Genomic DNA, 14,454 nt, shown 5'->3' on the forward strand with positions numbered 1-14,454 from the left:
TAAGGGATACTTTCATCCAGAAAAAATGAAACCAGTGCTGCAAGATGTAAAACACAGTTGCAATACAAAATATTCCTACATTCAATACATATAATGTGTATTTTTCTCGTATATGCTCAAGCAATTTCTTTAAAATACTATGTGAAAATATATCAACATACTCTACCTGAATGATCCCTGCATATTATGGCACTCTCCACTGCAGCCTCCATTGTCCTTGGCACATTCATCAACATCTTTACAAGTTTGGTTATCTTTGCCCAGTATCATTCCTAGTGCGCAGTGACATTCATATCCACCTTCAGTATTCACACATTTATAACTGCAGCCCCCATTTTCATGAGCACATTCATTTACATCTTCACATGTGTGATTATCAGCAGCTAATATATACCCACTAGGACACAAGCAAGTGTAATGTCCTTCACGATTAGAACACTGATGAGAGCACCCTCCATTATTCATTCCACATTCATCTACATCCAGGCATGTACGTCCATCTACTCCTAAAATGAGCCCAGCTGGACATTTGCATTTGAAAAAACCCTTTTTATTGGTACAGTGGTGAGAACAGTTGCCATTATTATCAAGGCACTCATTAACATCTTCACATGTATGTTCATCTTCAGCAAGAATAAAGCCAGGAGGGCAACTACATGTGTAACGACCATGGAGGTTGTTGCATTCATGGGTGCAGCCACCATTATCATCACCACACTCATTTACATCACTACAGGTTGCATTGTCATTTTCAAGCAGTAAACCTTCTGGACAAGCACAATGGAAAGTTCCAATCTGATTTATGCATTTATGTGAACATCCTCCATTATCTTTTAAGCATTCGTCAATATCCAAACATCTAGTAACATCAACTAGAGTAAAGCCTTCTGGGCAAAGGCAAATGAAAGATCCCTCAGTATTTGAACATTCATGAGAGCACCCTCCTTTCTCAACATCACATTCATTGATATCCCAACAAGTTAGATTATCCTTCCCAAGCCAAAATCCTGATGGACAGGAACATTTGTAGCTTCCATTATCATTATGACAAATATGACTGCACCCACCATTATCAGCACCACATTCATCAATATCAACACATTTCTTCCAAATTACATCATTAAATAATTCAAACATAGTAGCATCTTCTTCATTATAGTAGTCATAGTAATCGTCAGGGATTTGCAGTTCCCATCCATCAGGGCATTCACATTCATAAGTACCTTCTAAGTTTACGCACACATGACTACAACCACCATTATCTTTTAGGCATTCATCTACATCCTCACACTCAAATGTTGAATTATTGGAAAACTCTGAGAGCATCATACCTTTGGGACACTCACACCTAAAACTTCCTTCGGTGTTTACACATGTATGACTACACCCACCATTGTTTTGTAAGCATTCATTTACATCAATACAATGATTCAGAAGTAGTGATGCCGCTTTGTTTTCCTCAAAAGTAAATCCTTTTGGACACCGACACTCAAAATCACCTTCAACATTGAAACACTCATGACTACAATTACCATTACTGTCTAGACATTCATCAATATCAACACATACATGTAATTTTTCATATGCTGTTCCTTCTTGTATCAGTTCTAATCCATCGGGACACTGACATTTGTATCCACCATCAAAGTTGTGACAAACATGTGTACAACCTCCATTCTCTACCAAACATTCATCAATGTCATTGCACAAATGACCATCAGTGTTTAATGTCCATCCTGGCGGACAATGACAAGCATAGGAACCATTTTGGTTGGTACAAAAATGTGAGCAACCATTATCGACACCACACTCATCTATATCAAGACATGTTTGACCATCATCATCTAATTTAAACCCATCATGACACACACAGCTGTATGAACCAGGAAGGTTCTTACAATCATGCTGGCAATCAGACAATTGTAACAGGCACTCGTTTATGTCAGTGCAATGGAAATCATCCTCAAGCTCATAGCCAACATTACATGAACACATAAAGGAGCCTGGCTCATTTATACAGATCTGAAAAGAAATAAATCAATCATAAAAAATACCAGCAATTATTATCAGTAGACAAATATAATTAAAACTTCTATTTAAGCTCAAGAGGATTTATAAACTTTTATGTTAAAATTTGCAAATGTCTGATAAAATTTTACAATGAGGAAGAGAAGACAATTTTCAGACACAAAGTTATTCTCAGTCTATTCTCAGTTTCCACAAACATTTCATTAGAGTAAAAGTAGCACACAAATATAAAATTTTTGCACAAAAAGTGTGAACATCTTTTTTTCAAGACATGGAAATGCATGAATTACTGAATCATAAAAATGACAATACTTCGATATCCTACCAGTCAGCACTTTTTCACTAAAATTCTATTGAAACATCAAGTTGGTACTGCATGTAACAAAGTATTTTGATATTTTTACCTGATCACAACCTCCATTTTCTCCTTCACATTCATTAGTATCTATGCATGAATGACCGTCTGAGCCAAGCTTATACCCATCTTCACAATCACAGAAAAATGAACCCTCTGTGTTTTGACAGATCTGCTGGCAACCTCCAGATTCTGTTGCACATTCATTAATGTCTGAAATAATAACCCAAATAATTTCCTTTTTGAAAGTAAACATAAAAACTTTGACTAAAAAACATTTAATCTTGGAAAGTGAGAGAGGAATCACACACGAATGAGAGAAATGAACAATATCAGATAATAAAGACCTCAAAAAATATGTGAAAAATAAAAGATTTTGTCATTTTCACAAAAACAAAACGTATTACTTATTATTAACACTAGAAAGAGAGACCAAATTCTGTGTCATAGTACAAAACAAGTGATGCTAATTCAGAAGACTAGGCAAGGGCTTTCCTTATAAGGAGAACACCTGTTTCTCCTGACCTACATGTCTTTACTCCTTATGTGGACCCTTAAATACTTAATTAAATAATGTGGTTGGAAGGAACCTACAAAATACAGTACTATGTTTTAGCAATAAAAAAGTTTTTGTACAAATCCATTAATCACAAAGCTCCTATAATGCATCCACATGCACAAAGCAAAACATTTCAAATAAAGCTACCTTTGTGCATGCCCAGCTTTATCCCCAGCCCATGAAGTGATGCTCTTTTCATTTTCTGTGCCAGTCTCTGTCTAAATGGGGGAAAGGATGGCAGGAGGGCAAAAGTAATAATGATTTATTGACTTGTATAAAAATGACATTTTTATGATAAAATAAAGTTTTATATATACTTACCAAGTAATTACGTAGCTATAGTTTCCTCTTGCACGGCAGCTTAAATTAAAACATTCGCTGGTAACGCTTCAAAGTTTAGTGCAGGTGACTGCTCCCGCCCACTAATGGGAATGCCAGGAACGACTTAGCAGACAACCTCATTCTGTTTATGCCATATGTCCATCAGAGGGGAGGTGGAAGGGCTCCAATCATGTAATTACTTGGTAAGTATATAAAACTTTATTTTATCATAAAAATGTCATTTTTATGTAAGTAATTTGCCAAGTAATTAAATAGCTGATTCCCACATTGACAGGAGGTGGGATACATGGACATACTCTACTCCAAAACATTAAGACATGTAATGAATTTGAAATAGAAAAAGTTGCTAGCATTGAAAACAATGCTTGTTGTTCCTGCAGTAGAAAACTGCCTCTGGTTGGTGCTCGACTTACCTGTAGCAACGTGGTGATATAGCCAGGTACGTCTGCTACTTAAGTGGCAGCTTTGCAGCGAAGGAGAAGTTCGATGGCTAGCAAAGCATAATTGGAAGTTTTGCAGCGAAGGAGTTAACCGAAGGCTAGCGAAACGTCAATAAGTGCCCTTGCCCTGGGTGCAGTACCACAATAAAACAACCAGATAATACTGTTACCTGCACTGAAATAAAGACCATGACCCATCCACTGAGAGTGGTGGGTGCTCTAGGTACATTGTACACCTCTCCCCGCTTCTCACAAAACTCGGCACTTTACTACAAGGTGAAGAGATAGTAGGAGAAAATCCTGTGTTTCCTTCTGCAATGCCAAGCCAGTTACTAATAATTACAAGGTACAGTAAAACCCCCGTATTCGCAGGGGATGCGTACCGCATCCCCCCCACCCGCGAATAGCTAAAATCCGCGAATACTTAAAACCCCTGTAAAAACACTTACAACTGCCTATTTGGATAGTTTAAACACAAGAAAAACCCTCTAAAAATGCTTATACCCGAGTATTTTAATAGTTTTATCACAAAGAGTGCATTTAGTCATGAAAATATGAAAATATAGTAATTAGTGAATATTTCTCTGTGAAAAATACCGCGAATGGGCAAATTTTCCACGAATAATGGGTGGATAAGTTCCACAGAGAAATCCACAAATACGGGGGGTTTACTGTACTACAAAAAATTTTAAGACTGTTTAAATCGATTACACTTCCAGTACGTCGACTGCAGAATGGACGTAAGGGGTGTATATGCATCAAGACTAATGAGGTATTACTTGTTCTGACGTCTTTAGCTTTCACTTAAAAGTAGGCCCACTGCTCTCCTGAAACTAAGAATGGGCTCATAGACCAAGTCCATACATGAAGAAGAACAATGTGTTTTTAGAGGGAGAAAAAAAGAGGCCTTTCTGCTTTGTATAATTATTAGTCTGTCACTTCTTACCTTGGTTTCTTCTTGATGTGTCCTTCTAGCATTGCTTTACTGATGATGTGCTATCTTCTTTATCTTTATTAATTTAAGTATTGATATCTCTCAGAAAGGCGTATAGAGACGAGATTGGTAATTTCTTCACTTTAATTAGTATTTAGTATTATAAGGATCAGTACAAAATTAACAAGTTACAATGATAAAAACGAATCACTCTTCTGCTGTTATCTTGACTCAGTCTATAGGGGGAGCACAGAAGCGAGGGGAGACGCACTCTCCCTTGAAGGACACAGTTCTGAACTCTCGTCTCCCTGGAGTTCTCTAGCTTGTTGAACCCCTAGAAATCTTGTTATCTGCAATCTCCACCTCCTTCTAGCCTTATTGGAAGGATTAATCAGCAAGGCCTCCCCTTCAAGTAGCTGATTGGAAGGACTGTAGTGGGTGTGATTCAAATCTCTCCTTAGAGGACTTGATTGGAGGTGATCTTGGGAGGGTGTGTGAAAGACCCCTCCCTAGTATGTTTGATTGGAGGTTGTAGAAGTACGTCACTTTGGCCAGCCCCCAAATTCCTGGAACTTCCATGAAAACGCCTCCCTGAGAAGGCGGGGTTATAGAACCAGCTGCTGTAAGCATTTAGGATGTGCTGACTCATGAATTGGTTAGCTTAATCGCGAGGCCATTATTTCTCACTTTTACGACTGTTTTTATGGCTTCAACACGATATACTGCTTATGGTTCATGCAAACATCCTGCCTCGCTCAGCGTATTGACTCATGAACACAACAGCTTTTGGGCGTTATCACTGTGTTCTTTGCCTCTCTCTTTATTCTTACTTCTCTCTCCTAACTTTTTCTCTTTTCTATATCTCTCTCTCTCTTTTCTATCTAATTTTCATATCTATTCTACACCACAACAGTTGGCCATGACTCCCATGCAGCAACAAGTTAGTTGAAAATGCTTGGACCAAATAAGACTGCTTGAAGCTCCAGAAATTAAGCATGTGACCCTCCTTTCTAGACCAGATACCCTGACCCAGAGGGTACAACATGTGAGCTCTTCATCCTGAAGTCAAGGGGTCCATTAGCATAAGAGATCTGGTTCTGGAGGTACTAGAGGAACTCCCTTTAGCAAATTCCAATAATCCTCCATCAACAAAAAATACAAAGAATGGACTACAGTACCTGGTCAGGATCCAGATGGCTGGAAATATCAGGTCTGGCCTCTAACATAAAGACAGTTAGTGATGGAAGCAAATACAAAAGTAGCTACGTGAAACGAACATCTCCAGGAAACTTAGTGGCTGATCAACACTTGCCAAGATTTGTCTGTAAAACTACTATGAGGAAGGAATTTATCAATGGTCTTCCAGAGGCAACATACTCTGTCCTTCAATGGTTGGGAAAATTTTGCAATTGTGTCCGAAAACATTCCTATGTAAACTTCCTGGGTGGATGGCAACAGGCCTGACTTCTCTAGGATGACCTGCAAACCTAGGACCAACAAAAATCAGGAGAAAAGCTGAAGATGACTCTTCAATTCCTTCAAAGGTGCCAGAACAAACCAAACATCCAGGTAGAGATGAATATGCACCACAGAATGTGGTGTTCCTACCTCAAGTATGCCATGGCATACTCGATACAATGAAAATAATAAATGACAAACAGACTACATTATACACAATGGTAAATCATGGGAGCAAAGTACATAAGCTTAGACAAATTGAAGAAAAGCCAAAGTAACCATTACTTTGAGAGAGCATACAGGAAGCAAATGTCACTAAGCAAACGGTACTGTGCAAACAAGAACCCCAAATATAATCAAAGCAAGGGTGAAAGTTATGTTAAAAGCCCATTAAACTTTGTGAAACCAAAAATCTTAAACTAGAATTATGAAAGTAAGAAATGTAAAACTGAATGAAACTTGCAATTCCAATACTGAAATCACATGACAGAAGGGTGAAACCTGCAAAAAATGAGAAACAGTAACAATGTACCTACACATCTATTGTTGATAACACAATACAGTACTACAAAATCCCACAAAATATCAATCACACGACAAAAGAGATAAATATGAGATGGAAATACATTCAAAGCTGAAGCCCTTGAGAGAACGGCAGCTCATCTATTTTTAATGCAGGTGCAAAGAAGAACAAGACAAGCATCTTTTCATGGACCAAAGAAATGGCTGGGTATAGCAATGGAATCTTTCTATGAAATGTTTTGCTGTGTGCATATGGATGTATACCATACTGTTAAAGGATATTTATGATTAATGAGTTTCTAATAAAAATTATAAACTAATAAAAATTTTATTCAAATGAAAAATATGCCCATTATTGTACAGATAGCTACTTATGAGGGTGGCAGTAGCCTCTGGACTCTTCTGTTAAGGCCCTCAAGATTGGTTAATTATCTCATGGTTCTGTAAACTTGAATGATCTACTGATACTAATAGAACTACTTACAGGATCATCCCTATAGGATAATCCCTAGAGCTGAGTTACCAACGAATGGACTGTCTTTCAGAGATACAAATAGTGATTTAAACATGGGAAATTCTTTCAGTGACATCCTACCTAATTGGTACCAAAGAGTAAAGTAAATTAAAATGTTCAATTCTCTGCTTGCTTAACAGTGAATTAGAAAAGCAATAGTTTCAGTGTAAATTTCAGTTTCAATTGCATATTCTTAGACAGTTTGGAACATAGCCTTCACTATATTCCTCCACTCATTTCACAGTATTCAGCTCCTAAACTGTGATTCTATGATGTATGAAATAGACTAACACTAATTAAGCAATATAATTTACACATAAAAAACAAAAAAATGAAAGTTCCACATACCCAAACAGTCTTTCAAAGATGGAGAAAGTGTGAAACTTTCAGGACAGGTACAAGAATATGAACCCTCACTATTTTCACACCCATGTGAGCATCCACTATCACCAGTACTGCATTCATCAATATCTATTGAAATGAAAATTAAAATTCATTAGAACATGAAAATAAGGAAACTGTCAAAGCAGACAAACATCCCACCATGATATTTCAGTAAGCAACAATACTTAAACAGAGAAAATATTCACTACATCATCTACAGGTACAGTATAGTATTGAGTACATACTCTCAAAGCAGCAATCTACTCCAGATCATCATAAAATGGGACTTACCATGGCATGTTTTGTTGTCAAAGCCAAGGGTGTAACCAACTGGGCAAGAACAGTGAGCATCACCATGAGTGTTCACACATATATCTGAGCACCCATGGTTGTCATTTTTGCATTCATCAACATCTGTCAGGAAATGGTATAATATTAGTATAAAAGTGAAATTTTGACAATGGAACTAATTACAGATATTATCATTAAACAAAATGCATAGAATACATAAAGATATGAAATAGCTCATTTACCTGCATATACAGTAATACAAAAAAAAAAAAATGCTGGTACATTAATTCAACTCAACTGAAACTACATTCAAAATGAAAGTAAACAGTTAAGCCAGAGAACAATACATCCTGCTGAACTACACTAAATTTAGTGTTCCCCGGGTTAGCTACTTTCTAAAACATTTGAAACTACCACTTGCTGTTCTAGACAAACAAGAAAGCATTTTCTTCTATGGTGCTAAACTTATTCTTCCAATAAAATTGACTTCAGACACATTAACAGCCCGTCTTTTTTAAGTAAAAATTACATCCAAATATACAGTACCTTCATATCATCAAAGTCTTTGGTAGGAAAAACTCACATCTGATCAAAAGTGTCAATCAGAACTATATCTCGACAGGGAATCCAATGAAAAACCTCATGTATGGGCTGAGAGCTACCTACATGTCTCACAGGTCTGATTATCAACTCAGAATACGTATGCTGTCAGTGCTGATTTAAAATGAATTAAGTTATTCCCCATTCACTTGATTTTGGAAAACCAATATTACCAGTTGCTGTTGTAACAATGACAGGTCACATAATTCTTTGCTCTGAAGATAATATAAATATTCTCCTTCCATTTCGTTTTCTGAGCAAAGAATTGTGTGACCATCAGTGTTAGAAAATGAGTGAAGTTGTGACAGAACAGGAACGACGTGTGACAGAATTTCACAGAAGCCCTTTGCTTCAAGCAGTTTTGGAGGCAATAATGATGATGAAAATTATATGGATTAGTATTGAACTTGTAAATTTCAGGCAATGATGATGATGAAAATTATATGGATTAGTACTGAGCTTGTAACTTTCAAAGTTCATTTAGGCTAGCCACTGACATGTCTAACATGTTAGGCAGATCACATGCTTATATTAATTTTTGTGTCAACATGCCCAGATTACATTTTTTAATTGTATAGCAGGGCTTCTTGTAATTCGTTATGAAAGTTGTGAATGGTACTGCCTCGAATTTTTATGCTATAAAATTTTAAGCAAATTTTATAGTGTACACTTGGAACCAAAAAAATGTACATGGTTTTGGAATGAATGTAACTCCAGTGGTAACAGTTATTTTCAATTGCCTGTAAAAAAAATACTGAGGTAATGTATAATGAAAATTTATAAATACTGCAGTTAAATGATTTTCATACAGCAGTGGAAAATTTCTAGACCTAATTCATCACACTGAGAGTGAAAAATCATAGAAAATATAAAGCACCCTCCTTACAGAAAACAAAAATGCAGGTCTCCATGGGGGCAGGTACCACCAGTACACCTCATAAGGTGCACTGTAGGCACTGCTAAAGGGTGTTTGCAGCATCCCTTTGGCCTCTAGCTTCACCTAAATTTTAGTCTTTTACTTTACATACAATCCCATATCCTTTCTTCCATCTTGTTGTCCAACCTCTCTTATTATTACTTCTTAGATCCTTGAGTTTCTTCTCATTTATTTATTTCACAGATATGTTCAACTTCTCTGTCCAACCACAACAACTCCATCTTTTCACTGCCTGAAATGCTGGATAGTTTAAAGTGCACCAATAATCAGCTTTATATAAAAAATTTCACGATTCAAAATACTGTATTCAGGTTTAGACAATCTGAGGCTGGCCAGTTCCTTTGAGCACACTACCTGGCTTTTCTGTCATTAGTTCGTTATTTGCTACAGGTAATTCATTTCCTTTTACCATTGGCGTAAGGCCACTCAGAAAGCATTTCTTCTTGACATTACTGAAGACTTAATGAAGACAGTATACAATAATGCCATATAATGACAAAACGTTTCTTAAAGTACAAAAGTTTCTATTGGCAATTGCTTTCAGTTTCTCTTAAAAATAAAATACACTTATACAATGTGTCAAGAAAACTTACACCAGTCCAGCTATACACAAAACAATAACTTGAAAATTCCATTACTAACCCTGACAACTTTGATTATCTTCCGTAGGACTAAGGCCAGGAGGGCATTCAAGGGCCAAAACAAACTCATCAGCTTCAGCACAATGATAGCTTCCAGGAGTGTTAATGCATCCATGTTCACACTTACTGGCAATTTCTTCATGTTCACATTCATTGACATCTAGTAAAATAATTGAGAATTAAAAAAACTTAAAGGTCTAATGGGCAGTTACATTGTTCAGAATTAAGAGAAATATCTTATTATATAAAAACTATTTTTTCCTTAGTGGGCTATGAAATGGATACCACAAAACTGCTAAAAAGTGTTTATTAAATAAAAATAATTAGCAGAACTCTAGTTACTGAAAATTTCACAAGAAAGGTTATACTATTACCATGCAGTTCAGAATTTACTTACCCTCACATGTCCTCCAATCCATGGCCATGATAAATCCTTCAGGACAGGTGCAAAAGATCTGTCCAAAGGTGTTGAGACATATATGGGAACAACCTCCATTATTGATTGCACACTCATCTACATCTTCACAAGTGTGGTTGTCAGCACCTAAATGTGTTCCTAAAAGGAGATGAAAAGTATGACATACATAAATACATACATACATAAAATAAAAGGAGTTTATGTAATAAAATTAAATGTGAGTCCGTAAACATCGATTTGTGCATTTTAAATTAAATTTGCTTAGATTTCCCAAAAATATTGATAGTTGGAATTACAAATGAATGAAATTAAAGATTTGAATGAGAAAATATGTTTATGACCAAATTAAAAACAGAGTAATCCCTATGAACTTCATGATAATGTGAATAGCGTGTTCCTTGCCTCAATAATAAATAAAAAGTACAATATTTGCAATTAAACATAGCTTTTGTTATAGTGAAGATTTCAACCCACAACGTGGGCAAATAATTCTTGAAAGAAATGTTATCTGAATCTTCATTTCAAATTTCTCCAATGAATAATTATTTACTGAATTGTAATATATTCAATAAGACCTACCTGCATTAAGACCAAACCCTTAGGCACTGCCCTATGAAAATTATGAATGATGCCTCAGTGGTCTGGTTAAACTATCAATTGCTAATAATAATATTCTATCACTATAAGGGCTTTGTATCAGTTCAGTACAAGAGAAACAGCCAAGGCCTCTATAAGTGTAATGGGCAAAATCTTCAAAATACAGTATACAGTACAGTACAGTAGTTATATATAGTTCATTAAAGCGAATACATTACCTGGTATACTATCACAGGAACAAATATAGCCACCCTCTGTGTTGGTACACGTATCCTGACAAGGTCCATGGCCATTTCTTAAGCGACACTCATTCTTGTCTGTTGACAAAAAGTACTGTTAACTAACTGATATGTCATATTAACAAAGTTGAACTATAAATTGGTGGCATGTCAGTATACTGACTGTACAGTATACATATTTTTCAGGTACTACAAGAATCTGTGGACACTTCTGGGAATGAATGCCAACCCACTGTTGTACGTGTTATACATGATCAAAGTCCGGATTATATGCAGCATAAGGATGAATACTATAGCATATACAGTACAGGAATGAGTTATGTTAACATTGAAAGTTCATGTTACCAACAAAACAGTCAACCGTAATACAAATCACCAATTTCATATAAATAATAGAGCTAGATAAGAGAGTACAGTACATATCAATAATATTCTCAAACTTACCTATACAGGTTTTACCATTGGTGGCAAGTCTATACCCTCTTGGGCAATAGCACTGATGAGTTCCTACTTTGTTGAAGCAAGCACCTTCACAACCACCATTTTCAATTTCACACTCGTTTACATCTGCAAATTGATTGTAAGTTACTGTATTTGAAAGGATATAGCTAAATTAGGTCCATTTTGCATCATAAATTGAGTCATCAAATTAATCTTTATATAACATAGTTTATCCTTGCATAGTGGAGAAAATCTTCAATTTTCTTATTTCTGTTGTTACCATAATCCAAATCACTGGTAGAATATCTACCTGTTTACTGTAATATCAACAGTTTTAAGAACTTTTTGTGCATTCATAAATAATAAAATCATTTTTATATCTCTGCTATAATTAATAAAATAAAATTAATTACAGTAATTCTGACCAATATATTACTGAACATTACATATGAATTGTACCACACTTCATCAGTGAATCATCTATTTACATACAAATGACTAAATATAATTTCGCCAATCAATATGTAACACTCAATAGCGAGCAATACTTTTTTCATATAAGAATTACCTTTTATTTCACGTTCAGTGTCATGAGGGGCAGAAAAGAAGGAACTTTTTTCATAAAACTTTCTACATAGTCTAACTTGCATCCTTTCTACTTTCTACTTGCTGAATAAAGATAAATACAGAAGTCTGGTTTTCCCTAAGTACTGACAATCACAATTTCAGATACAATACATTCCTCACTGAAGAACGAAAGTCACAGCTGCTGTAATGAAAGGGATGGACGACGAACGCCAAAAACATCTCCCACCCTCACGTTTCCTCAAAAATCAATTACGTTACCGATTCCATGTTCAAACCATATAGCAGAGTCAACCATTGCTGTATAGACGATGACATTAACACTAATCACTCAATTAGTTTCCTGTATGTTTACCAACGAGGAGAATCACCATAATACTTTCATTCCATCTTAGCATCCTTTCCCTTCGTACTCTTTACCTAGTCTACATATCTACCTGCCAGCCTAACTATTACATACAGCCTTTTGTTAATTTGCTAACGTTACAATGACAGAGTGTTTCTTCAGGACAGAACTCAAGATTTATTCCTAGAGCTCTTCCTGAACAAATATCTTGAGAGCATTTTTATTGTTCTAAAAAAGACTAATGCTTTGTTGAAAAAATCTGCCTTGGACACAGTGGTTGACGTCACAAAATTACATCACTTTTGCTCATCATTCAAGACCATTCAAACACCTCATCCCAGTTAAGAATGAAGTTTTATTCATTCAAGTTTATTGTACACGGCTTTTTTAATAGAGTTAAAAGTGGGGAATACTGGGAGAAAGTTGCATGGTTTAGGAGAACCTCATAGCCTGGAAGTAAGCTTTCTGGACAGTAATACTATATTCTGCAACAAGAATATTAGGAACACGACCCTGATTACGACTTAGTGTTAGCAATGTGATAACCTACACCACCTTAGTAACAAGGGAGCCACACAGATTATTGTAGTGTACATAAACTGAAATATTCAACCGAGATAACTTCGGCTTGCAACTAAAAGCAACTCAAACATATGTCTTCTTGGACAGCATGGGCATGCTTACAACGGTAAACACCATCATCATCCTCTCATCCATGACTCCTATGGATCACTCGCTACCTTTACTGCATCATCATCATCATCATCATCGTCGTCGTCATCAAGAAACTCAAGTCGGTAATGAACTCGCCAGTGACTTGAACGATAAGACAGCTTACTCTAAAGACAACACAAAAAGGTATCAACTGGAAAATGTTACATACCTTCACACGAGGACTGATCCTCGCGCAGTCTGAATCCTTTATAGCATAGGCAGTGGGTGCTACCTGATGATGACTCACATATCTGTTCACAACCTCCGTTGTCTTGGCCACAAGCTTCGCCGTTTGATTGGTGAGCTGTCAAATCGAATAAATTATAACTACATAAAAATTCTCACTGAGAGAGAGAGAGAGAGAGAGAGAGAGAGAGAGAGAGAGAGAGAGAGAGAGAGAGAGAGAGAAATAGTGTGTATTACTCACGGTTTCACACATGGATCAAACAAGGACACAGTTTCACCTAGTAGCTTAAAACACCAATACCATTCCCTCATCTGGTTTGAGGATCAAAAGTCAGTTTATTCAGTCGTGAACTGAACATGCTATTACTTACAATAAGAGGTCAAAACGACAGAGAGTGTTTTGTTTTTTTTATTAAATACTATCCAGTCCCTCAGATTTCAAAGAATATGTTATGCAAGACTTAAGGCCTGATAAGGAGTGAAATAAGAAAAATCACATGACCAATAAGTATAAGGGCCATGGAATTCACCTGAATGGATATAAAGTCTTACTACAATAAGTAATAATTGTAAAATACAAAACACCAAGATCACAAACATTTAATTATATTTTGTCAATAAAAATGAGGCAAATATAGCAGCGTGGCATAAGCCGTTTGATTTACATTTCTTGACATCAATTATGCTAATGCTTAAAGATCCTCTACATTCCGAGGGCCATCTCCATTAAATTTAAATAAAACAAATATATATGTTTTGGCAAGATGTTCATCATCTTATCACCATAGCCTCCAACGCCATGGAAAGAAAAGGGGCTTTGTGTTTCACAAATCTCCACTCATCCCCATATTGCAACAGCACAAAAGGAAAGGAAATTGTCACACACAGGGTCTCTTCACACCATGAAACATTGCATTTCCAAA

General features: G+C 36.1%; 1 protein-coding gene across 1 annotated transcript in view; it reads right to left on the reverse strand.

Annotated features, from left to right (window-relative positions):
* The window catches only part of LOC136848742 (uncharacterized), a 557,848-nt gene that overhangs the window by 85,494 nt on the left and 457,900 nt on the right, over nt 1-14,454 (reverse strand). Inside the window, exons 10-18 of the mRNA XM_067121294.1 lie at nt 13,515-13,649; nt 11,704-11,826; nt 11,239-11,337; nt 10,403-10,561; nt 10,007-10,165; nt 7,828-7,950; nt 7,501-7,623; nt 2,433-2,596; nt 167-2,022 (exon numbers count right to left, since the gene is read on the reverse strand). Coding sequence (XP_066977395.1) covers nt 167-2,022; nt 2,433-2,596; nt 7,501-7,623; nt 7,828-7,950; nt 10,007-10,165; nt 10,403-10,561; nt 11,239-11,337; nt 11,704-11,826; nt 13,515-13,649 — 2,941 coding nt within the window. The remainder of the gene's footprint in view (nt 1-166; nt 2,023-2,432; nt 2,597-7,500; nt 7,624-7,827; nt 7,951-10,006; nt 10,166-10,402; nt 10,562-11,238; nt 11,338-11,703; nt 11,827-13,514; nt 13,650-14,454) is intronic.

The sequence above is a fragment of the Macrobrachium rosenbergii genome, chromosome 19 (assembly GCF_040412425.1).
Source record: "Macrobrachium rosenbergii isolate ZJJX-2024 chromosome 19, ASM4041242v1, whole genome shotgun sequence".
Lineage (NCBI taxonomy): Eukaryota > Metazoa > Arthropoda > Malacostraca > Decapoda > Palaemonidae > Macrobrachium > Macrobrachium rosenbergii.